Raw genomic sequence first — 27570 nt, 5'->3', positions numbered from 1 at the left:
TACATAAACATTTCCCTGCGGAAAAAATAAACCACAACTTATAATCTTACTATAATAGACCTAAGTCGTTTTAAAACCGTTATGTCATAGGATTTCCAAAATGACCTAAATTGGAAACAGATTGTTTTTAGTGTCTGTAAAATCTGATTTCTATTAAAGATGTATTGTCCCCCTGCACATTTTTTTGTTGAATATGCCATTTTAATGTCACATATATAGTTATCCATTTTGACCAAAAATTTGATCGAAAAAAATGTATTTACCTAAAAAAACTGTAATTTAAAAAAAAAAAATAGTCCAATTGGCTCACAACCAATGGATGATTTTTGGTTGACATTATTTTTTCGTCTTTAGGCCTATCTACAAAAGGTAGTAACTTTATTAAAACTACTAAATAACCTATTCAAAGTCTGATTTAATTAAGCTTCAATTTTTATGTTTTTGGGGGACAATACATCTTTAACGTTGTTGAGTTTTGTTACCAAAGACCACGTGACAGAAAACATCGATGTTGAATTGAAGCTTGGATGACCATACGCTGATCTTATCCGCTCATCTTCCTCGTCGAGGGATGTCTGATCATTGTCTTCGAGGAACATTGTGCTCGTATACGATAACTCTTCACTTTGAAAGACAATTATACTGTCGTTGGATTTTGATGATGGGAAGGAGACAGAACCATCAGTTTTAATCTAAATAAACAATATAATATTATTCTGTTACCAAGGAGCTCAATATCGCTTAAGAGTATACTTTCACTTCTTGATTTTGAAATGAAAAACATACTTTTCAAAAGTACTCGAGAAATGTAGGCATGCTTTATCAATATGCACGGACGGTGAAGTCTTTTTAAACGCGCTTCGTGAGCGTAAAGCTCAATTTACACAGACGAGCGGTAGCGGTAATACAAAATATAGAACCTATGCTATTCCTTGACCATTTACACACTACGCGGAGCGGACGGGCGGTTTCCGCTCAGGATAGATACAGATTCTGCGTTGGACAAGCTACGCGGTATTCCGCTCAGGATAGATACAGACTCAGTGGGACAAGCTACGCGGTTTCCGCTCAGGATAGATACAGATTCTACGTGGGACAAGCTATACGAGGTTTTCCGCTTACCGTTACCTCTCGTCTGTGTAAATTAGCTTTAACATTGATTATTTACACACGTACGTATATTGTGTTCCTCAATATGTTTACTGCAACTTCTCAATTTTCTACTTTTTAAAATTATTGTATAGCGATGATAACAATCTAATTTTCTACACTTGAGGACACAAATTACTTTGGTATGTTGACAATTGTCAATAGGGAACAGAAATCTAGAAAACATTTTTATTACTTACATTTACTGATCTGTAAACATTCGAGAAATATGGAAAATCTACAGACATGTTGTACACTGTATCCTGGGAAATAGCATTCTGTTCTGCTTAAAATAAATAACATAAACGTTAATACGTACCTAGGCCTATGAACTTTATTTATAACGATTACAGTAAAAATCATCAAGTGACAAATTGTACTGCATTAGTCTATATAGGCCTATTTGTTACATAATTACTATACCAAAAATGATACAAATAGTGATTAATTAATATTAAATAGAGCTGAATTGATATTTAAGTTTATGCTCTTCACATAACTCCAGAATGACGACGGTTCCTTGAGGTCTATGAAAATGAAGGAGTGATAGACATACGCATTCTAGAATGTTACCTGCAATGTAGACATTAAATTCGCAGGATGCAGACAATCCATATTTATCCGTTGCTGAGCACGTGATCTTGGCAGTTGTACCGCGATTATATGTAGTTTTTCCAGGTTGATCTGAACACGTGACTACGGGTTCTGGTGTAGAGAGGTCTGGTTGTGTTGCGGTCGGACTATCCCACACTGGGGGATTCACATAGGACGTGTAATTTGCTGGACATTTCATTAGTGGTTCTGTGAAAATATTATTTCATTTACTGTTTAGACTAGCCTACACTGGCACCTTTTTGTTTGCACAAAATCGAACAAACTGCGAGTTCGTCAAGAACAGTTTCCCACTGTTTTGCTAGTGTACCAGTTGACAAACTTCAGCAAACTGCAGAAACCAAACTCGAGCAAAACTGAATTTGTTGTCAAAAAATGCTTTTCAAAGTTGACAAACTGATCAAGTCTACACTAGCAACACAGTTTGAGCAAACTCTGAGCTTGAAAACAATTTCGACAAAGTTTGATAGTTCTGATAAAAACAACACAATATGCTTATTTTATCCTAATCTTCTTCAATATTCCATAATCGATTGTGTGATGTTTTTGTAAGGTTTTATTGAAATATCTAATAAATATGCCTACAAACCTATCATTGGTCGAAAAAGCCAGACTCCCGAATCACCCACGTTGCTTTCACTGGTTAGCGCATTTGTGGTAGGAAATTCAATTTCGATAGTTCTTCCATTAGCTGTATAACGAAATCCTTTCTGAAATACAAATTTGTCAAATTCATTGTATCGATCAATAAGTCAATCGATTTCTTGATCAGTGAATCAGGTAGCAGTCAGTTAGTAAACATTGTGCTACAGTGTAGTCAACTGTTTCACAACATGATGATTGGTTTGAATTCGATCCAACTCGGCCTCAAGTCAACTCGACCTCACGTCATCTCAATAGGGTTGGTGAAATCTGTCCACAATAGGTTACTTTTCTGTCCATAATAGGTTACTTTCTGTCCACAATAGGGACTAGAGGGCGCTGTTGTTTGTCCATAATAGGTTACTTTCTGTCCACAATAGGGACTAGAGGGCGCTGTTGTTTGTCCATAATAGGTGACTTTCATAATTGGCTGTCCAAAATAGGTGACTTTTTGTCCACAATAGGGGATTTTATTGGAGTAGTGCGCCATCCATTGTGTTGTCCATAATAGGTGATTTTTTTGGCGTACTCTCGATCGTACGTACGTACGTACGTACGTACGTAGTTTGTTTCGCGAGTAGAAGTAATACTAATTTGCTTTCTCTTCAGACTTTGAGTTGAGGCTACCGACCTGGTTCACCACCGACCTAGACCTATAAATTAGTATATTATTTAAGTCTCTCTAGCCTAGGGGTCTCTCTAGCCTAGGCCTGTTAGTTAGGCTACCTCTATACTATAGGCCTACTAGCCTAGGGCTAGGCTAGGCCTAGCTTAGATACAGCAGCAGGGTAGGCCTACCTCCCTGCTTACAGGAATACAAATGACATGGGCTCCATATTAGGTAGATATGTTTCCTACTACAAACAACTAGGCCTAGCCTCAGTTATCTTGTTTGTTTGTTTTTTTATTATTTATTAATATAATATGAATATATATACAGACTAACATACTATTTTACTCGTAACTATATTGCCTATTCTGCAGGTCACTGGCGGACTAAGTGACTAGAGGCCTAGTCACTATTTAATACGGTCTTTTACTACTGCCACCGCTACTATACTTTGAAGACCGAAATCTTCAAATCACAAACATCTAGATTGAACTATTAAAATTTTTGTTTTTTTTATTATTTTGTGAATGAACGAGTCTTATCCAGACAGTTCGGACAGTTAATAGGTTGGCAGTATAGTAGAACCAGAGCTAGTGTTACTGTGTTGTTAATTATGTCATCTATTTAAATCTCACAATTGTTTTCCCATATTTTTTGCGTGTATTACAGATTGTGTACAGTGTATCTTCTGATCAATGTTATAGTACAGTAGCATGGAAATGTCTATTAACTAGGGTAAGTAACAGATAGGCCCAACCTACAATTGAAGAAAAATACTTTACATATAACCCACTACATCTTTTAGGAGATTTTTCAATATGATCAAGATACTGTGAAATCCCAAAAAGAAGCCTATTTCAAAACAGTATTTGTTTGCAAAAGTAATCTCGAAAAGGAGGATACAAATGAGACAAACTGAATATTATCAGTACCGTAGTAGAAAAACTTACTGACAATACATTTGAAATGTTCTATTCATTAATTTGCTTTGCTAGGAAAATAAAAGTAGATATTTCTTTGTTTATTTCCATTCATTATAAACATTACAATCACCATACAAAGAATAGATAAATCCACTGACAAATTCATGCAGAAAATATTTCAAAATTTAATTAAATGTTATATTATTAAAGCATTCATTCAATAAAGCCTTTATCTTTAAACATTTAATATAAGTTTTTATATAGTGAGTATGGTAATAATTGACTCTGACAACTGGCATAAACATAAATTTAGTAAAACAATCCTACATATCTTTTTTTTAAATGCAATAAAATATTTAAACATAACTGTGTCCCACCATACAACATGACAATTTGACTCAGCATTACTAAGATTGAAGTTACTTTTATTATACAATACCTAAACATTATTATAGTGTTTAACTATTTCCTTTTTTTATTATAGGCATACAGATGTTTGATATTCTGCCCATATATCCTGCTGAAATGAAAAGGTACATCATTTCAACATAATATCTTTGATCATATCATCATCGGTCAATACTTATAGTAATAAACATAATAATTATGGTGTATTTTTTTTATCTTTGCTATTTTTTAAATTGTAGTTTAACCATATTTTTACACTTTTAAAATTAATATAATTCAGTATTTTTGAATGTGATTTAGATTATGAATAAATTTAGAATACAGAACAAAATTGTTGATTGTACACTGCGTGTATGTAAACTGGATTTATTGTCGTATTCCTAATGATTCAAAATAATATTTATTTTGCTTCATTATTAAAGATGTATTGTCCCTCAAAAACATGAAAAATTAATTCAATCAGACTTTGAATATGTTATTTTGTAGTTTTAATAAAGTTAATCGAAAAAAAAAACCGAAAAAAAAAATAATGTTTTCACTTGTAAAATGACAAAATAAATGGTTAATTCAACCAAAAATCCATTGGCTAGCAGCCAATTTGACCATTTTTTGCTTTAAATTACATTTTTTCAGGTAATACATTTTTTTTCAATCTAATTTTTGGTCAATGTGGATAACTATTATGTTACAATAAAATGGAATGGAAAATTTTTTTTTAAGAATTATTTTTTCAGGGGGACAATACATCTTTAAACATTAAAATTGATTCATTTAATTAAACAACAATATAATAAATGGATGAGAACTGCTGCTGTTGATTGACTACTGACTGGGATGATTTGTCATGGATTTTGAAACAAGGGACGACCTAAAATGACGAAATGAAGTGCTGAACTCTGATGTTTTTTGCAATATTAAATTGATAAAGTTGATTTTTATTATTACTGTTAACAAAACAAAAAAAACAAAAAATTAACGGTAAAGAGAAAACATTATCATATATCTATATAACCTATGTGGACTATCATCAGGAATTAAAGGTATAAAGGTATAAAAACGTATTTTACTAAAACAATAGGAAGATTCAAATGTTGTAAGCCTACATACAGTATTTACAAAAGGAATGGAAAACCCAAAGATGAAATGAAAAGCTGTTGGCAAGCGTCTTTAACTCCTATAATTTGTAACATTGTTGAGAAATTGCTTTGATGTATCTAGAATAGTATAATAATATACTAATTACATTTTTTCAGTTTGGAATTAAACAAATGTATAATTATTGAACTTTTACTTTCTAAGGTTTTCATTCATGGGCACAGTTAAAGGCTGTAAAGATTTTTAATTTTTGTTTTCTTGACTTTTCTTCTGCACTGGACGGTGTCTAATAAAAAGAACTTAATAACTCAGTAGCTGTTGGTGAAAACACCAATGGATTACAGATTTTATTTCAAATAAAGCGCAAGTCAAAGTTGGTGATATTGTAAATAATATTTCTTCTTTTTTAATTTGCTGATGATCACACCTTATCACGTCCTATAAAAAAAATGATTGTATAATGCTTCAAATAGATTATATTTAATTGCTAAATGAGCAAATGTCAACAATCTTAAAACCTTAAATCCTGTACAATGTGCCATAATATTCTCTCAAACTATTTACATACACACTGTAACTTAGTGAATATTGTCTGATTCTTGCATTATGCATTATATAAAATATGTCTTGGTCAAGTTGAACAAAGCTCTATTACTCCTAGTGGTTAGATTGTAGTGTGGGCACCATTTGAGAAATATTATGTTTAGAGAATAAAAAGTATACAAAAGAAAACAACAAGGAAAGTGATTTTAGACACACTTGGGACATAGGGCCTACCTTATTTTTATAGTTTGAAAGTGCTAGAAATATTACCTATTGGTTGATTGATCACTTTATTTCAGAATAAAAATTTCATACAACAATTAAAAAAAACCCGAAAATCACACTTTAATAGGATTTTTTCTCTCAAAACCTATTTGAAGACTCTATTGAAGACTTGTTTGAATTACATTTAAACTTTTATTAGGATTTAAGGTGTTGAAGGGTTACTATAGTTTTTTTGGTTTTGTTGGAATTCAAAAGGCAATTCATAATTCTTCCCAGAAAGCAAATTATTATTTACGATACAACTTTCCTACTATTAACTCAGACTTGGAGGCCTAGGATATAGGCCTAGGGCCTAGCCTAGGCTAGGCCTACTAGTTTAGTTAGTACTTGGTTGGCCACTATCTAGCCTATACTAGGGCCAGGCTACTTAATTACTAGTCTACTATGCTATGGAGTTTCCTACACATTACAAAAATCACCTATTATGGACAACATAATGGATGGCGCACTACTCCAATAAAATCCCCTATTGTGGACAAAAAGTCACCTATTTTGGACAGCCAATTATGAAAGTCACCTATTATGGACAAACAACAGCGCCCTCTAGTCCCTATTATGGACAGAAAAGTAACCTATTGTGGACAGATTTCACCAACCCCGCTCCGTCATCTCGGCCAAAAACTAATAGGTAAACTCGGCCTCTAATTACTTGTGGCCGACTTGACTTGAGGCTGTCTTAAAGGTGGGGCTGACTTGTCTTTCGCCGAGATGGTTTAGGGCTGACTTGACCGGCACCCATTGGTTTACAAAATGTACATATTCGTTTCAATCGTATCATTAGTAATTAGAAAGTCATTAGGCGTATTGTTTTAATAAGGAACTTCTTTACTGATACAGTTTATAATTTACAATAATATTTACAAACGATAAGCGGAAGATTATTGTAAAATATTCAACAACTGATTAAGGGGATTACCCGGTTTTTGTCGCTGAAATACGAATGAGCGTTGGCTGTCGCATGCCTGCAAGAATAGACCTGGGGACAGTGGCGTAACGGCTATGAACGCTCACTGGCTAAATCCAGGGGGCCTTGAGCTTAGGGCGAGGCCCTTGAACTTATGGGCCCCTGAGCAGTGCCCAGAGGCAAAAAACAAGGAATTAAAATATGTCGCTAAAACGCCCGAGGTCTTCAGCATTGGAGGTCCACTTAGGGTTCCTAAACCAGGTCTCTACGTTACGCCACTGCCTGGGGAGAAAATGTTGTTTAGGATACTATTGCTAATATTTCAAAAACCTGTTCAATAATGTATGAAAGCCTTTCACAAATCAGTAAAATAGTAATTAATAATTCGGCACTGATGATTGTTTCGTAATTGTGTAAGAGTTTTTTTTCTTCATATTTCAATGTACCCAAGTAACAGCGGACATTATTGTTCAAATCCACATTTTACCGAATAGGTGGTTCGTTGAAAACTAAGCAGGCTTACATACCTGTACTCCACCCGGCATACTTCCAATACGAAGATATCGAAAACTGGTGAACGATTCGCTTCCGTCAGTAACTAGGGTGCATGATAATATATAAGCATTTCCCTGCGGAAAAAATAAACCACAAAATATATATCATTCTATAGGCCTAACCTTACTGTAATACACAGTTTTAAAACCGTTTTTAAAATTGTAATAGGCCTACAGATAGTTTTGGGGGCCGGTAAATTTTATTCCTCCTGAAAAAATAATTGTTGAACATTTTTTGTTGAATATGCCATTTTAATGTCACGTATAGTTATCCATTTTGACCAAAAATTAGATCGAAAACTAATTTATTTACATGAAAAACTGTAAATTAAAGAAAACAAAAAGTTAAAGTGGCTGGCAGCCAATGGATTTTTGGTTGAATTAGACTTTTATTTTGTCATTTTATAAGTGAAAACATTATTTTTTTTCGTTTTTATCTACAAAAGGTATTAACTTTATTAAAAATACAAAATCAAAGTCTGATTTAATTAATCTTCAATTTTTATGTTTTTGGGGGACAATACATCTTTAAGGCTGTTTGGTTTTGTTACCAAAGACCATGTGATAGAAAACATCGATGTTGAATTGAAGCTTGGATGACCATACGCTGATCTTATCCGCTCATCTTCTTCGTCGAGGGAAGTCTGATCATTGTCTTCGAGGAACATTGTGCTCGTATACGATAACTCTTCACTTTGAAAGACAATTATACTGTCGTTGGATTTTGATGATGGGAAGGAGACAGAACCATCAGTTTTAATCTAAATAAACAATATAATATTAATCTGTTGTTAAGGAGCTCAATATCGCTTAAGAGAATACTTTCACTTCTTGATTTTGAAATGAAAAACATACTTTTCAAAAGTACTCGAGAAATGTAGGCATGCTTTATCAATATGCACGGTGAATGAAGTTTTTGTTTTTTTCGTGCGCGTAAAGCTCAATATTTACACAGACGAGCGGTAGCGGTAATACAAAATATAGAACCTATGTTATTCCTTGACCATTTACACACTACGCGGAGCGGACGGGCGGTTTCCGCTCAGGATAGATAGAGCCTACATATTCTACGTGGGACAAGCTATACGAGGTTTTCCGCTTATCGTTACCTCTCGTCTGTGTAAATTAGCTTTAACATTGATATGAATATTTACACACGTACGTATATTATGTTCTTCAATAAGTTTACTACAACTTCTCTATTTCCACTTGTTTAAATTATAGTATAGCGATGATAACAATCTAATTGTCCACACTTGAGGACATAGCTGTCATTTACACACACAAATTACTTTGGTATATGTTGAAAATTGTCAATAGGGAACAGAAATCTAGAAAACATTTATTACTTACATTTACTGATCTGTAAACATTCGAGAAATATGGAAAATCTACAGACATGTTGTACACTGTATCCTGGGAAATAGCATTCTGTCCTGCTTAAAATAAATAACATATACACGTTAATACGTACCTATATGAACTTTATTTATAAGGATTACAGTAAAAATCATCAATTGACAATTGTACTGCATTAGTCTATAGGCCTATTATTTTGTTATCAAATTACTAAATATACCAAAAATGATACAAATAGTGATACTTAATAAAGCTGAATTGATATTTAAGTTTATGCTCTTCACTGTACTTAGCGCTTAGCTAATATAAGTATAGGCTAAATTAAAACATTGCATGTCAGTTTACACTGCAGTGAACGGTATGTGTCTAATCGTGAAATAGATGTTGGTCTTGGTCTCTTTTGATAGATTAGTTTGCAATGTATAAAAAAACAACATAAGTAATGTAATATTATATTAACATGTTTGCCCCTCAGCTAGAGGAAACATCTCCGTCCCGTACACTATACATTTCTTTCATGAGCATGCACAAATCGTGTGCAGATTATCACACTTTCGAACTTAGAGGTGAAACTTCATGGGCAGTGTGTAAGGCAGTGGCAATTGCCGACCGTTGTCATGGTACATATAAACTAAATATATTTTTATTTTTATTTTAGGCCTAATATCTATTTTAAATGAAAGAAAATGAATAACTGAGAGAATGAATAGTTAATAATTTCTGATAAACATGTACTTACCGTCACAACAGACACCAAATATTACAAGAACGAACACAACAATTTGAATTGCCGTGAAGGTAGACATGCTCACATTCCATAGCCAGTACACGAAATGATAGGTGTTGATCAAACAATATTAGATAACTTATAGTGTGGTCAAAGTACACTGTACTGGTAAATAAATATACAAAGCAAAAACTGATATTAAGCTTGTTCATTAACTAGTCGGAAGGTGTTTAGTTGATCAACATTCTTTATCGGTTGTCACGACTACCGTGTAATTGTAATAACCCTCTTGAATGATGTATGAGCCCATGTCCGATGTGAACCAATTTCGATATGAATGCTAATGTATTTTGATGTGAACCAAATCATTATGAAATGGCAATATCTTATGATGTGTAACATCTAAAGCTCTGTCTACACTAACAAACTTTATGTGACAAAAAAATGTGATGTGCCGATATATGGACACGATGATGTCATATCACTACCATATTTGGGTATATCACTACCATATTTGGGCACATCACACTTTTTGTCAAACTAGTTTGATAGTGTAGACAGAGTTCAGTCAACCACGCATTCATGAGACGACGTTTGTGGAATGCGCTATATAAATACATAAACATTAACCCAAATCCAGTAATCAATAAATATGTTCTTTGATGTAAACAATCCCCATAATACTTATAATCACCATAATCTTCCTTACCACTCTTATCAGCATATATCCATGTCACTATAACACCATTCTGGTTATCATCATCATAATCATAATCACCATTATCATTATCACCATAATCATCATCATATCATGCTTAGACTTTTAAGTACTAGAAAATCAAAATTCTACTCAATTTATATATATTATTTTAAATTTATTAATTTCTAAGGCACAGTTATCAAAATATCTTAAAGCTACTTTGTCACCAGCATAGGGTCCGTCTATCCAGGTAAGTTGGTAATCCACCCATCAACTAAGCCTGACGCATATAATGGGCCATCCCTCCTCTTATACTCTGATTAAAATAGGAACTATATTTTGTTCGGTGGGTTTTGTTATTGATTGCGTACATTATCGAAGCATTCATGATTTTCAGTTATACATGCCTAACAAGGCAAATTTGATTTATTGTATACAGTTATTAATATGACCGTGTAAATAGGTGTTGGCAAATAATAATAGGGCCAATTCACACACTGAAGTATACATTATGTACTTGTGGTATTTGATATATTGTATACAGTTATTAAAATAATATTGCTGTGTGAATAGGTGTTGGCAAATAATAATAGGGCCACTTCACACACTGAAGTATACATGCACTTGTGTTATGAATCGTTTCATATATTTCTACGTAAAATTAATTACAGTATATCTGTTCAAGTAGAAGTTAAATAGATGAGCAAGCAAGTAGAGAATCACAAACAGAAAAACACATTTAATGATCGAACCAGCTGCAAATAACTTTTGTCCTCTTCTATGTCTCAACCTAAAAGTAACAACAACAATAGACCAATTATTATCATTATATTAGGCCTTACTGTGTTACGTTTAACATCGGCAATGGTTCGATGCTCACTCGCTGTTCTGGTGGTAGAACGAGTCTTCATGGATAAGGACGATTAACCGTAGGTCCAGTGTACACATCTGGTTCGTGTGCGCTTTAAAGAACCTAGTACATCTTTCGAGACGAGTAAGGGGTTACCTGTTTATTACGAATCGACGTGATCAAAGTTGTGGGTATAGTATAATACGCATGAAAAATATAAAATACCACGTACCATTTTAGTATAATAAATAAAATAAAAGTCATTCCCATATATTTTAAAACCGATGAGGTTGCAGGTTTTTGTAAGGATCTGAAAAAAGACATATAAACACATGAGTATATAAAAATTGTGCGATATAGATTAAATAATGGGTGAAGTTGGGTGTGGAGAATTTGACAAGATGATTAAGAATAGTGATTTTGATGATGTATGATATGGTGATTAAGATAATGACAAAATAATTTATAACCATACTTACATATCTAATTCATTCATAAACCATTCTTTATTGTTTTTATCATAAACTGGAATATTATTTATATTGTTCTTAACTTCCGACATTCTGTCGTTGCGAAGTTTTCTGAACACCTGGCCGTCTTCTATAGCTTTATTCTCATCACTGCCAACTTGTTTTGCATAGATTAAATCTGAAGTTGAGTGACTTGAATTTGAAATATGTTTTGTAGTAATAGGTGGTTTCATTACTGATGTGTTTTCGTGTTTTACGCTAGCGCCAAACCTATGCGTGTCGAACACGTTGGGATGACTCCATTTAGCTTGGAATTCGATATCCTCAATGTTTAATTCCATCAATCCTTCCAAGTTCCAGAGACCTTTAATATTTTCTGGAATTGTAAAATAACGATATATCTTTAAATTGTCTATATAATATGGTTGAAACAATTATATATGGTATAGTTTTCTTGTACTGGTAGGCCTACTAAATTTTAAAACGGCCAACAGTGTGTTATTAAAGCTCTGTCTACACTATCAAATTAGTGACATCCCCAAATATGGTAGTGATATGACGTGATCATGTTCATACATGGGCACATCACATTTTTTGTCACATAAAGTTTGATAGTGTAAACGGAGCTTAAAAGACCGGCATGTTTTGTCATAGGCATATATAGTAACACACCTGAAATATTCTGCTTCGACTTCCCAGTGTGTCCAAGGAACATGGATGCTGTGTACGGGAAGGGGTTCTTGACGCCAGTTTGCTGCAAAACCAAACGCCACCACCCTGGCGTGGTAATGGGTGAACAAGCCATTTTCATCTTCAGCTTAGATCGGGTATTTTTCTAAGAAATACGTAGATATGTTTTATATTAGTAAACGAATCTATGTATTAAGGTTATAAGTGTCATACAGTACAAATCATCGTCACATTTAGGCCTACTAACATCCTCATTGAAATCGTCAGAAGACTTTTATTCGTCAAAATCATTATTAAACATTATCATCCTTTATCACATCAGTATTAATTGTTAATTAGCTTTTCTTTTTATCCAATTTGATATCGATAAAATCTATGAAAATATATATTGTTTCCTGCCTCGGTTAACCATGTTGTTTAGGACTGACGACGTCTAAATGATGGTCAGAAATCTATTGTGTGTTCATCTGGGTCACAAAAAGTGATCTTTACTCGAGATTTCAGTAAACTTTGATTGGAGATAAGTTTAACCTTACCTTAGATAGTTCATCGTATTTAATAAATGTGATCTCTGAGATTTTAACAGTGGTCTTAGATTGGATATCTTGTTACTCGTACCTTAAATAGTTTATCGTATGTGCTAAGAGTGATCTGTGAGTGCCATTCACATGACTCAGTACCACCAGGTGATATCAACATAGCCTTCATCTTGTTACTCGTACATTAAATAGTTTATCGTATGTGCTAAGAGTGATCTGTGAGTGCCATTCACAGGACTCCGTATCACTAGGTGATATTAACATAGCCTTCATCTTGTTACTCTTACCTTAAATAGTTTATCGTATGTGCTAAGAGTGATCTGTGATTGCCATTCACAGGACTCAGTACCATCAGGTGATATCAACATAGCCTTGAATTTCAGTTCATCTTTTGTAAATTTTGCATAATTATATCTCGAGGAATTTTTTGCTTGAATGAAATCATAAATAGGTGATGTTGGATCTGGTAGATCTGGAAGATAATAGAAGAAAAACTTTAATAGGCCTATAGAAAGTGGAATGTAGGCGGACCACTATGTGTATAAATACAATGCTTGGTAGATATACATTTTATCTCGATTCAGCTAGGTCTACATTTGCATTAAAGCCTATTATTACAAGTTGACTAGTGGTGTAACGGTTATGAGCGTTCACTGGATAAACCCAGGAGCCCCGGAGCTTATGGGAGCCTCTGAGCAGTGCCCAGATGAAAAAACAGGTATTATGTCGAAAAAGGCTAAAAACGCCCTCAGTGCTGGAGGGCCACTTGGGGTTCCAAAACCGGGGGCATCAGGCATCTGCGTTACGCCACTAAAGTGGACTTGCGTAAATACCCTTCGTTTGTAAAGTTAGGTTTGCGGTACAGTACAACCATGTGTTTCTAAAGGGAAATGAAATATGGTTGAGAATGACGTCAAAGTTTTGGTTGTTATGCTATATCCATCTTCTGGGTACATATACACAAATCGTTTGTATGGGGTACATTGATCCAGCTATAGACCTACCATTACATTTATGCTTTTTCCTATCAATATTCCTTTTATCCCCACGGTTAAAATAGATTGTATATGTTATTGGTCTATCTGAATCAGGTTCGTGAGGAACGAAATTATCTTTCCTAAAAAAAAAAAATAAAACCAACATTTTAGTACATTGGTGATAACGTCATACTTATTATTGATTTTAATCAGCGTAATGGTGAATTACTTAAACGTAGATAATATTAAGAAGCTATACTTTTATGACGTCATATGGAGTTAGAATTCGTATACGTTTGGTTTGGTACTTTTTGTTAAGTCGTCTAAAACAATTTAATTTATTATTTCACATGGTGGTAGAACCACAGTCGTCACAAAAAGAAAAGATCGAAATTGACGTAATTAAATTCATTTGCATAAGTCATAAATCGTCGGAAAATCGAAAGCACTCAATATTCTGTATCATTAAGATTTACAGTAATAACACACTTACATAAAAGAAACCGATAGCGCCTTAATATGCCCATTCACAAAACAGTTGAAGTTGTCGATTGGTTTCTAAAGACAAATGGAAAAAAAACAAAAGAAAATATTTAAAAAAAACACATTATTAGCATATATCATGTTTGTGTGAAATGGCGATTGCTGAATGATGCGAGAAAACAAACTACGTATCAAAAGATGAATGTATATCTTACCATTGACGTACGCATAAACGTTTTTCTATGTGTGATTAAATCAACCTGAAAAAAACAATTATAAGAAATATAATGTGTTAACATATTTTTAATAGGCTGATTAAAGTATGTCCGATCAGGGTGAAAGAGTGAAATTAAAGAGGTTTAGTTGGTTGCACACAGTCATTCAGATAAGATGCTGGTGATTCTATGTAAAATTGAAAAAATCTTATTCCAATCTGCGGATGTCACATGATATTACACAGCAGGTATCGCACGAGTATACGCACGCATATCACACGCCTGTCGCACGAATATTTCACATAAGATAATTGTAAATAATATATAATAATACAAGAAAAAAAAGAAAACTTACTACTGAGAAATCGATCCAATATTTATATCGGAACTGTAAGGTGTTCCTTGTTAAATAGATTGGCTTACAGCACGGGTTGTCGGCAGTGAGCGTTCGCAGTATTCGCACTTTTAATATGTCTGTGACGTTATACATGTCTCTCCAACTCTTCCCAAACTTTTGGTAAAGTGCTTCTTCAACTAGTTGTCTGAAACGATAGTTATATTTCTATTTTTCTATTTTATTTCCGAACCCAACCAACAGCAAAATAAATTCGCCAATAACAGGAGGGTATAATATAATATAATGCACTGTTTTCAAAATATTATGCAAAAAAGGCTTGAAACTACTAGTAACTACTAATATTGTCGCTGGTGTTAGTGAAATGCGTGGGCATTATCGAATAGATATAACTATCTGTTTACTAATGGAGTACTGTACTGCATTATTATCAATAATCCCGAATACGAAATGTATATCAAGCAGTGACGTCACAATTTGCCGAGTAAATTATGTAAATCAGTAATCTGTCTAGTTCTGGTTGTAAGAGGGCGATAGGTGTATAATTCTATTTTATTTTATTCGATCTACCATATGTTTAGCTCTGTCTACACTATCAACCTAGTTTGTCAAAAAATGTGTGATGTGCCTAAACATGGTAGTAATAAGCCTAAACATGGTAGTTATATGACATCATGACCATATATGGGCACATCACATTTTGTTGTCACATAAAGTTTGATAGTGTAGACAAGGCTTTAATCAATATCAAATTAGTTACCGAATAAACAATTGGTCTACCGTTCCTCTTCCTTCTATAAAGTGGTACATATCTGAATTCGTTATTATCTTAATGGCTGCTTGTCTCGTTGGATGTTTTGCGTCGTATGGGTATTTACGCCCAAAATTAAACTTTTGTGTACTTCCTTTAAACGTTTTTATGTCGTGCTCCTCGAAATAGTTTGGGCTCTGCAAATTAGAACCATCAATCATTATGCTCATACATTCATATTATATCCATAAATATAATGGTGTACAAATGACAATAAAATGTTACAAATTCAGTAAATTACCTGGCCACAGTAATCTATATCAAATGAATGTTTGCAGAGACCCCGGATGTCGTATCGTGACGATGGAAAGTGATACAATCGAGAATGATCATAAATGTATGTATATCTGAAAAAGAATAAATAAAATATTTTTAAAAAAATCATAGAAACATATAAATATAACAATTGGTAATCAAATGCATTTACGTCGTAATTCTCTCGTGTGAACGAAATGTCCACACGTTGCTTGTATTCCTCTCGTGTGAATCAACCTTTACTTACTTGAAATCTGAATTGAACAGCATCGACTGTAGATAAGATTCGTCTGGAACTATGCAAGTTTGCTGGAAAAACTGAATTTGGTTCAAACGTTTGGATCGAAAATCCTGGTTTATGATCGTTGTAGCAAATCCCCTATAAATAAAAAGAGAAGTTAAAGCCCTGTCTACACTATCAAACTAGTTTGACAACAAAAAGTGTGATGAGCCCAAATATGGTAGTGATATGACATCATCATGTCCATAAATGTCCATATTATAGGCACATCAAATGTTTTGTCAAGTTTGATAGGTGTAAACAGAGCTTTAAATCTCTGTTTACACTGTCAAACTAGTTTGATAGAAAAAGTTTCATGTGCCCAAATATTGTAGTGATATGACGTCATCGTGTCAAATTTTGTTGTCACATAAAGTTTGATAGTGTAGACAGAGCTTTTAAAACTAAAATTATGGAATAATAATAGATTGTATTATAGGTAAACAGAATATAAATTTCAAGTTATTGATTTGTATAGTATATGACAATAATGAAAAACAATCAACACAAAGTTTACGCGCGCGTGAAAAAGCTGCACCATTATTTTATCAATGTTTGAACGCGCGTGTATAAACTTTTCTGTGAAAAGTCTTACCTATCCAATATAAACCATTGGGATGCGCTCAGCTGGGTACTCCAACGAGGTGGTGGACCACGTGATGTAACGTTATATACGTGATTCCCACACGCGTGCCAAACGGACACATCTTTCGCAGACGATCGACGATCTTTCCAGGTTTCTCTTACACCAACAAAATTCCTAGCTTTCTCAAGAAAAAAACAAAAGATATGGTTGGAGCCAAAAGTAAGAAAGAATATGGGTTAAATGTCGATATTATTTTGAATGCGCATTGAACACACCTTTAATGTAGAAGTTCACATTACTAATCTTTATTATTATTATTATTAGCATGAATGTGATTGATTACTATTACTGTAGCGTAGGCCTATTTGATAGTATTTTACAGTTGTTTCTACGTAGGTCCACATTTCTGTTGTGGCGACACAAAGGTTATGCAGTATAAGCCGAAGATGGCTGCTTATTTAGCTATTTACTGTTAGTTAGATTAATTAACACAAATAATTAAAAGCTTACTTCGATATGCGGCGTAAGTTGCCGCCATGTCGTCAACATCAGTAAACGGCAAATCAGCACCACTGAGGTTAATTACGAAATCCCAAGCACCCATTCTAGCCAGCTCCTCAATGCCCTGAAATGTTGCATTTCAAATGAATTAATATAATACAATTGGCTAGTTGTGACTGTAACCCCTGTTTGTCCCTGTATGAACCTTTATCTACAAGGTTTTTCCTGATGGAACCAGTGTTAAAGCTCTTTGAGTTTGGTCTTTCCAGACACACGGCAAAACTATGTACTGCATTATGTTTATCATAAAAAATAATATTGCTTTGTGTGAATAAAAATGAACTTGAACTTGTGGCATCATTTAAATAAATCGTCACCATCCAGACTGGTAGAAACCAAACAAGATCTGAACAATAATTGTTTCGTACAAATTAAGTTCGACAAAAGCTTATACGCATAAAATTCTTTGTTTCAACCCTACTGGAAGAACAGTTATTTGAGAACCAGTGTGAGTACACGACGCTGAGAACCAGTGTGAGTACACGACGCTGAGAACCAGTGTGAGTACACGACGCTTAGAACCAGTGTGAGTACACGACGCTTAGAACCAGTGTGAGTACACGACGCTTAGAACCAGTGTGAGTACACGACGCTTAGAACCAGTGTGAGTACACGACGCTTAGAACCAGTGTGAGTACACGACGCTGAGAACCAGTGTGAGTACACGACGCTGAGAACCAGTGTGAGTACACGACGCTTAGAACCAGTGTGAGTACACGACGCTGAGAACCAGTGTGAGTACACGACGCTTACTATTGTAGTGCCATGGTGTGTTTAAAGCTCTGTCTACACTATCAAATTAGTTTGACAAAAAAAAGTGTGAAGTTCCCGTATATGGTAGGCCTAGTGATATGCTTAAATATGGTAGTGATATGACATCATCATGTCCATTATGGCCACATCACATATTGTTGTCACATAAAGTTTGATAGTGTAGACAGAGCTTTAGAACAAATTATTTGTAACAATGTATTTACCTCTAGCTCGGCTCTGAGAATGTAGAACGATCCCCAACTGGCGGTAAAGGACCTTTCTTTTGGAAGAACTCGTACGTTTGCATAATGCGGCAATACATTTATTCGTTTTACGAGTTCCTGTAATTTGTAAATAAAAACACACATTTAAACAATATTACTGGCATGTTATTATATACAATTCATTTCTTCATTGACTCTCACCGTACGTTACAGTATTGTCATATAACACATACTAATAAACACAGAACGAAAACAAAATATAAATATTTACAGAAAAAAAATACATATATAAAAAATATATAAATCCAAAGGCAAAATACTGAAAAATGACAATGCTGTGGGTATCAGTGGCTGAATCTCAATGGAGATACAAAAAAAAAGCGAAAAGCTATTTAAAACGATAACAAATATATATATATATATAAATGTGTTGCAGACTCCTCCCTGTCACCTTTTGTTGTATTTCTTTTATTCCTGTCCACCCAGGCAGCACTTGCCAGTTTTTATACTATGACGTTATCCAAATTCCTTCACTTGCACTGATGAAGGGCTAGTGTTGCCCGAAAGCTCTGCTAACGTTTTGATTTAGCTTTTCGCTTTTTTTTTGTATCTCCATTAAGATCCAGCCACTGATACCCACAGCATTGACATTTTTTCAGTAATTTGCCTTTGGATTTATATATATATATAAATAAAAAATACAAAAAATGATATGAATAGCCTAAATAAACTTTAATATGAAAAATAATCATAATAATTTAGTATATTTTTATAATCTCCTTTTTTCGTATTTTTATATGCTCCTGTTCATATGTAATTAATTTTGTTTGCTTGCTTTTTTTTATTGTGCTCTTCTTTGTTTTATATTTGTAAATCACAGGTTTGCCCGCTGGGATTGTTGTGATTGTTTTTTATACCGAATAAATAAAAAAAAATAAACAAAAAAATAACCAAAATTACAGTCCATTCCAAAAGTAGTATTATTGTACAGACACAGTTTACCTACTCATCATCTCCATCGTAATTATCATTCTTCACATCATTCTTATCAATAGGTCTATCATTGCCAATGTCATCGTAGCAACTATTGTATCGTTGTCGTTCAATAACTCATCAAGTATACACACTCATAATAAAAAGGCAATTAGATCTACCCCAGACCTTGTGTTTACTAATGACATTTTACTTACATCTCTCACGTTATCTTGCCGAAAATCAACGTGTATCACGTAAAAGAAATATGGTCTATAAATAACATCTATTAATTGCATCTGCAGAAAATAAAATCAATTATTACACACATATAATTATTTTTTTCTGAAAATGGTTATCGATGAGTTAGCTATCAAAATAAGCAGAATGAGAGTTAAAGACAAGGAATTGTTTGCATTGTTAATGTGAACCTCTATTAATGAGACTCCTTTGGGACACAAAGTGTACCCTTGGTAGTACCAAGCGAGGGGTAACAATTAATATTCTTACCACGCAGTCTTCACAAGTGTGAGCAATTATAAGAAAAGCAAACTTGACAGGCATTAACACAGTGTTCGGTCTCATCCTTGCTGAAGAAACACAAAAGGCGAAATAAAACAATCAATAATATGTGTACAAATATTCGTATTTAAACACTTTTTATAGGGTGATCCACGAACATTGTGATGATTTTTAAAGAAAAGTAAAATTCAATACATTTTAAAGAATCACGAAAGAAACGATTGAACCCGACAACTCCCACTAATAACATATAACACATTAAGAAACAAATACAGATAGGATAACCGCGATCGAAAATATAAAGTTACTCATTTATAAGGAGGGGTAGCGTGGGATGAGGCTCCCATCCTTGTTTCTTATTTATACACTACCTTCAAGTATGCTGTTTAAGTCTGGTCGATGCCCATTGGTTGGTAGAGCGTTGAAGTTAAATCGCATCTTTCCGGGATGAAGTACTGTACCTCTCTATAAATAAAATTGTAAGTTATAATTTCTAATTTTGTTTAATAAACTCTTCGATGTTGTCGCAGGTTATGTAATTCCACTCAAGCGCGCGTACACATTGATAATATGTACGCGCGCGTATATATGTCGTCATCGAAGACCTAATATAAATTCAAGCTCATAGAACTGTGTTTTTCTAGTGTATTTTTTGTATCAACAGAGGGAAAATGTTACCTTTGGTTTCTCAACATACATAGGCGGCACACATCCACCTGTTTTATTAAAATGATATGCACAGTACACCTGAAGTAACTCATCACGGCATGATTCCTCTACAGATCTGAACATGAAAAATGATATAAAGTTATGTTATTACTACTGTAGGCCTATTACTACGATCACACACCATACATGTTTCTAGTTGACTCTCGATGGTCAGTTAGATACTATCTGATGACAGCCGCAGAATCAAACACTATCTGTAGGACCATAGAACATAGTTTGTATAATACTCATGTGGGTTGCTAATGAGAGGAGCATGCCTTAATGTAATTAATGGGCAAATGTTACGTTATTATCTTTGTAGGATTTGGTTCGGTGACGTAATAGAAATCATTTCATTATTCTAGTTTATTTTAAGATCGTACCTTCCGAGTGTATGCCACAATTCTGTTGATATCTCTGTGTGAGTTGGAGCTGGACCTTTACACCATCCACCATATCTGTACAAATCAAAATGAGAAAAGTAGATATAGCAACCGTCGTATGCAAATCATCGAAGCATGACATAAATTATAATATTTAAAAACAACGTAACACAAAATGATACGCGGCGTCCAAAGAGATCGTACAGCGCGGTACAATATACAATGGTCATGCAACAGCGCGTAAAGGTCGTAACTGCAGTTAAAACAACATATCACTTGTCTTAATTGGTTAGTATCGATTGATTGGAGATTGCATTTGTCGTTTACTGTAACCAGAAACAATACAGGAGTAAATGAGGTTGTGTTCTAGTAATTTACAGATCAATAAACACATTATACTTTCAGGATTTGTTGACAACGAAATGATAACGCATTTTGCAGTGAAATATCAAGTCATTAACTGATTTATTCCATATCCAACAATTATCATTATACGTGTACATCGTTAACGGCTGAAATACAAGATAGTAAACGTACGTTAAAAGAATAACGCGCATTTCGGGACACAATAGAAAATAAAACCATTTCCAATGTCTCACTTGTCCAAGGAAGATGCTTAACTCTGCTAATTAACGTGATAAGTGAACACGATACCGATTCTAATATATTCTATTATATTAGATCATAAATATACATTTATTCATCCCTTTTTACTCGTTTATATGCGACTAAAATGTGTCATAATTATAATTGCCTAACTATTTATTTTTGTTCATGATTATCTCTGAATAAGTAGAAGAAGATGTTATGATTTTCAGGAAAACTATTACTGCTGATAACAGAGATGAAACCAGAGATAATATTATACCAAGTCCAGGTTATCTTCGTATAATAAATATCTGCTTCGTTGGTCTTTAGAATTAGTTTTAAGCAAATGCAATTCAACATTTCTTAAACGTCAGCATTTTGAATAATCATATTCATGAAAAAAATATTGATTCTTCAACCAGCATAATTCACAAACTTTGTCTGTTTTAAGTCCTCATTGCAATGTTGAATAACATGTGTAGTGGACTTAAACCATGATGAGTATAGTCAAGCGCATCTTAATTTTCCAGAATTTTCACTAAAGCTCTGTCTACACTATCAAACTTTATGTGACACAAATGCGATGTGCCCATATACGGACATGATGATGTCATATTACAACCATATTTCGGTATATCACTTATACCATATTTGGGCAAACTTTTTTCTCAACTTATTTTGATAGTGTAGACAGAACTTTGGGTCGAATTTGCTTCCCACGTACTTTAAGCTTGTTTCACAATTTTGACGCAACGCAAGGGCGCAAGCGCGCCGCAAATAAGGTAACCAATCACGATTGTCACTTGTGATTAGTCAACTCATTTGCGATGTACATCTACGTTCTCACGCTGCGTCCAAAAGTGGGAACCAATCATAAAGAAGTATACGTCGCTCTTGGCTGATATAATCGAAAAATCCCTCCTGCTTTTTTACAGTAAAATTCGTCTTTCTTTATCCGGTAAAACTGAACAAAATGGAATGGAAATATGATAGTGACTTTGACAAGTGTAATAGCTTTCTACTGATTGTAGTTTTAATAAAACGTCTAAATCATAGCCCTCGCTAATTGCCCTTGATCCTTAAATCTATTATCATTCGAAATTAATTAATGTTTTTCCTAACAGTGATCAATAATATTGCTTATACAGGAAGAGTGGTTTTATTTAACCGATTATAAGCCTAATTTACACAATTATAAATAATGCGTTAAAAGGTTCAATTCGGTAGAAAAAGCTCTTTTTCCCAATAAACCGGATACAGACGAACAACACGACAAGTCGAGACAACTAATGGTCATGTTGTTTGAAATCTATTTCGGGTTAAATCAATTTTCGTCAACTCTCTGATCTTTGCAACTATTTTCATATTAAATGTCATATATTATCCTGACGTAGACTTCAAAGTATTACTATTTTTAAGGTAAATGTTAGGCCTACAGAGGCCGAATCAGAAGAGAGGAGATTTCGTCCGCTTTCGATGTTTTGTTTAAGTTCATTATTCATCATGGACATTTCATCCTGCCTTGTTTCTACATTGATTATCTTCTAGTTGAATTGTCTCTTTAAGTTAAAACTAAGAAAATGGATTTTCCAGGCTTTTCGAAATTCGAAGTTGTTATTATTATTAGTTAAAAGAAAGAATTTTAAATTAAATGTTTTATAAGCATAGGCCTCATAATATCACTATTATTATTTTATTACTACAACCAGGGAGATTTAAAATACTACCGAGGCAACCCTTGCTTCAGTCCCCTGATGTCATGTTGTAAAGTTCAATGTGTTACGCCGTAATTGACAACAGCTTGCAAGTTAATTTGTCATTACATTACAATGACAATATGAATGTCAATTTCACAAGAACATAATAAATTATTTTTTAAGCATGTACAGAGGCATCATATCTACAACATCACTTACAACCTCATTTATTCAATATTTGTTTTGTTTTTGATGTGAAGGATGGATATGTCGTTATAGCCATGTCAATACAAGAACCACATTAGAGTATTATTATAATATACAAATGAAAACTACTCAGGCCACAGTTAAATAAAAGTATAGTTATATAGGGGCTAGCTAAGGGGCTAGCTAAGGGGCTAACTAAGGGGCTAGAGGGGCTAACTAAGGGGCTAGCTAAGAGGCTAGAGGGGCTAGCTAAGAGGCTAGAGGGGCTAGCTAAGGGGCTAACTAAGGGGCTAGCTAAGGGGCTAGCTAAGGGGCTAGCTAAGGGGCTAGCTAAAGGGCTAGCTAAGGGGCTAGCTAAGAGGCTAGAGGGGCTAACTAAGGGGCTAGCTAAGAGGCTAGAGGGGCTAACTAAGGGGCTAGCTAAGGGGCTAGCTAAGGGGCTAGCTAAGGCCATTTTCAAATGTTTTCTCATAATTGTTACTATAATTATTTTAGTATGCAATTAAAAACTCAAAATAAGATATTGTAATTAAACTTCAATACAAAAGAATAGATAACATTATAAACAGTTTTTTAATTTATTATTTTTGTAAGTTTATAAATTAATTTTTTGATTACTTTGTTTAACTTGGAAAGAACTGTTTTACTGATAACTGGTTATACATTTTGTTTTAGTCTATGTGTGTATTGTTACTCTATAATTATAGGTCCATGCTCTAGGGATGTAAATTCCGAAATATGAAATGAATGAATAAATTAATCTTAAAATATTTGTAAATAAAATCAATATTTTCTCTTGGTATGTATACAATATTGTTACTGTCATAAATAAAACTATTAAAGTTAAAATCTAAAATAAACATTTAACATACTTAATATTTCAAAATTATATTTAGCCAGTCAGACAGACAAACAGACAGACACAGACCGGATTTAATAATTATTATTTTCTTTGGTGATTTTTCTGTGAACGATTTGTTGCAAAACAAATCAGACCAGACATTCTGGAAATTTCCGTCAAAAACTAATTATTTTCTGAATTATGGTATCCAATAAATTCTGGTAGCGATATAATTAAAGTGTATTGTAGATTAAACCACTAGGGAATAGGAATTTGCATATTAATATCATTATCGCCAAACGCTAGGAAATAAAATGTATATACGACTCAATCAATATGTTTATCACAACCAATAATAAGTCGCATGTGCGAACTATAGATATAATGATATCTAGGATTTCACAGGGATTTATCGCTAATGCCGATTTTATGAAATTGGTGAAGCTTACATATATGTAATCGATTCGAAGTATTTTAGCTTTTGAAATTTCAAAATTATTATAATACCATTACAATTATATTAATAGCTATAAAATATAGCCTTTTTCTATAAAAAAAAATGCTTGAAAAAGACTGTGCTCTCAAATTACGAAAAATGTTGGAGTGATAATAATAATAGAATAATTGAATAAAGGTATTCAATAGCATTTGGGTTGTAAAGAAGGATATATTTACATATCAGTAATCGGAGAGTTCATGCGAACCTCCCACCACCTCAGAAGTTACTTCCCCGCACTAAGCAAGTTCAAACGGGAGAAATAGGCACGATGCAGGCTCAGAACAGTCGCGAACGATACCCCTCTCCCAAACCCCTTGACACATAGACACTTTACCCCGGACACCGGCCTAAAGAGTTCTTTACATCTTACACTTACGCTTAATGTTTGATGGAATTAGTTCAGGCTAGTGCCTATTTGCTTGCATGTCTAGTCTTTAGGCCGGTACGGTTTTCTAAATTGAATTTTAAATTGTTTATGCACTGTAGGCTTTTCAAACCTTGAGAGTTTTGATTGTAAAAATGAAAATGCGTAGTAATATTATATTGAGATTAACATATTTTTATAGAACTATAAATAGTTGAATTTTAAAATTTAAAATGTTTTTGAATTGAATTACTCAAGCGTATATACAAGAGTACAAAACGGTAAACAAAATTATTCAAGTACAAACACTATTTAAGTGAATTTAATCAATGCAATGGTGTGGTGTAAATACTGTTACAATAATAGAGGTGGTCTTAAGTCACATGAGACCTTGTTTGTACTAAAAACATTGCCATTCAAGGGCTGCAGTACTTAAAATCACTTTAAAATGAGTCTGATCATACATCACTGTTTAGTCGGGAACAAAAGGATGAGAGAATATGATACTTAATAGTTACCCCTTCCTTCCCACGCGCGCGCGTACCGTGATAAGGAAAATTCTTGATGGTAATGACTTATGATGTATTTTTGATAAGTGCCACATAACGATTCTTGTTGCTCACAGTGCTGTGGACTTAGATGTTAGACTTTGATGTCAGTGCTTTATGTCAGTGCTTTACTCTTTCATCACTCTGTCAACGACAGTGGATAGGCCTACAATTGGCACAAACTTTAGTTGTGAAGAAAGCTAATTAACCAACTCTAAGCTTCTGATATATAAAGATAAAAGATAATACCTACCCTTCCGCATGGGCTTCACTTGGAGGTGGACAACTCATCCAAAACGCATCTTTCTCTGGTAAAACGAAGGTTTTGATCACCGTGAACTTATCATCCGTCTTTTCATGATCAAAAGAAATATACATTAAGTGGTCTTTGCTTCCATCAAGGGCGTTTTGCTGGTTCGGAGAGAGTGTCTGTATGGCGTCATAAAAGCCATCGTCAGGTACGCAGCTAAGTTCAAGTTTAAGATACTTAACATCTAACGATTCCGGATTGTCTGCGCACAATTCCATCGATAACTGAAACAAACAGGCTTGATATCCAAGACAGAACAAAACAGCATCACACCCTGTTCTTGAATTTGAACTTTCTTTCCTATCGTTTATCAGTTTCTGAAAGATGCTTCTGGCAGCAGCATCGGTGCTTTTGGAAGAATTTGATTTCGTAACTTGTCCTCTTACAAACTTTATAGTACCATTTTGACTAAACCTTCCATTCAAAGTGTCATGCAAATACCACCTTTTAAACTGGTTAGTCCTTACATCTTTTCCAAGATCGTAACTATATCCAATATTCGATATAAATGATCCTTGTGGACAGGTAAAATGCACTCTACTATGTTCCTTCCAAACATATCTACCAGTTGGGTTTTCACTTTCAAGCACCGTGTTTGGACTGCCATACATTGCTTCGTACAGATTCTGTTTTCTGAACTCTAAACTACTGTTTGTATTCGTGCTTAACTCCTCGGTAAATATGAATACAAAATTAACTGATATTAGCAGATGGTAATACACTGTCCATTTTAAATCCATTTCGTGGTTGTACTTTCACCATAGAGATATATAGAGCTTTATGATGTCACCCTGCCCCGTTGGGTAACACTATAACAACGCGTGAACCTCACTACACAAACGTTTGATCTAAAGTGTTTCTCTCTCGTTTTGATTCTCCCAGTTCACTGCGCACTAACAACAGACTAAGACCAGCACACAATCATGTTCTATAATACCTTTTATCCGAAAGTCACTCATAATAAAAAGCTTTGTTCTGTCATACTTTGCCGCCTATGATTTCTATTCTCACTAATAAAATAGTGTGTAAGCGTTTTTATTGACCTTAGTGTCATGTGATAAGTCATGCCAATTCTATAGAGTTTAATTGGTTCGAAGATGGCCACATTATCATTGCACTCAAACTTTGTGTATGATGTTACTGGGTATTGTCAATGCTAGTCTGGTCCCATGCCATCCACAGACAAACACAATTTATTTATTTTTCTTTGTGGGGATCCAATCCACCTTTAATATTTTCATTTCATACATAATTAATACATTACATATTATATTGTTGTACTTTGACTTCTGTTGTAGTATGCTATTTACATATTATGTTAATGTTTAACATGTTCCTATTAAATATTTTTAATTATAATCATTCCATTCA

General features: G+C 33.9%; 1 protein-coding gene and 1 long non-coding RNA gene across 2 annotated transcripts; one reads left to right on the top strand and one right to left on the bottom strand.

Annotated features, from left to right (window-relative positions):
* The first annotated feature begins 2801 nt into the window (after positions 1 to 2801).
* Positions 2802 to 4640, top strand: LOC144836277 (uncharacterized). Its single transcript, XR_013611160.1, has 3 exons — positions 2802 to 2914; positions 3683 to 3748; positions 4421 to 4640. It is a non-coding gene; the product is annotated as an uncharacterized LOC144836277 (long non-coding RNA).
* A 6062-nt stretch (positions 4641 to 10702) lies between these two features.
* LOC144835657 (uncharacterized) lies at positions 10703 to 27009 on the bottom strand. Its single transcript, XM_078690732.1, has 22 exons — positions 26143 to 27009; positions 21146 to 21220; positions 20733 to 20838; positions 20426 to 20519; positions 20043 to 20122; positions 19751 to 19831; positions 18561 to 18677; positions 17533 to 17647; positions 17032 to 17200; positions 16404 to 16535; positions 16143 to 16248; positions 15851 to 16038; positions 15091 to 15277; positions 14736 to 14780; positions 14531 to 14595; positions 14065 to 14177; positions 13348 to 13532; positions 13140 to 13244; positions 12504 to 12666; positions 11841 to 12207; positions 11594 to 11671; positions 10703 to 11301 (listed from the first exon to the last, which is right to left on the bottom strand). Exons 1-22 carry the CDS (start codon positions 26937 to 26939, stop codon positions 11163 to 11165), a joined length of 3507 nt encoding a protein of 1168 aa, XP_078546858.1. The 5' UTR covers positions 26940 to 27009; the 3' UTR covers positions 10703 to 11162.
* Between the last annotated feature and the right edge of the window lie 561 nt (positions 27010 to 27570).

Source organism: Antedon bifida, chromosome 2, assembly GCF_963402885.1.
Source record: "Antedon bifida chromosome 2, ecAntBifi1.1, whole genome shotgun sequence".
NCBI lineage: Eukaryota > Metazoa > Echinodermata > Crinoidea > Comatulida > Antedonidae > Antedon > Antedon bifida.
Note: the sequence above shows the minus strand (reverse complement) of the source record. Positions and strands in the feature narration are given on the sequence as shown.

Bases quoted from the DNA above. Each gene is read 5' to 3' on its own strand.
- LOC144835657 (XM_078690732.1), bottom strand. From the start codon at position 26,939: ATGGATTTAAAATGGACAGTGTATTACCATCTGCTAATATCAGTTAAT. The intron at 21,221-26,142 runs GTAGGTATTATC...TGATTTGTACAG, and splicing joins AGTGAAGCCCATGCGGAAGG to ATATGGTGGATGGTGTAAAG. The intron at 12,208-12,503 runs GTGTGTTACTAT...TTACAATTCCAG, and splicing joins GTCGAAGCAGAATATTTCAG to AAAATATTAAAGGTCTCTGG.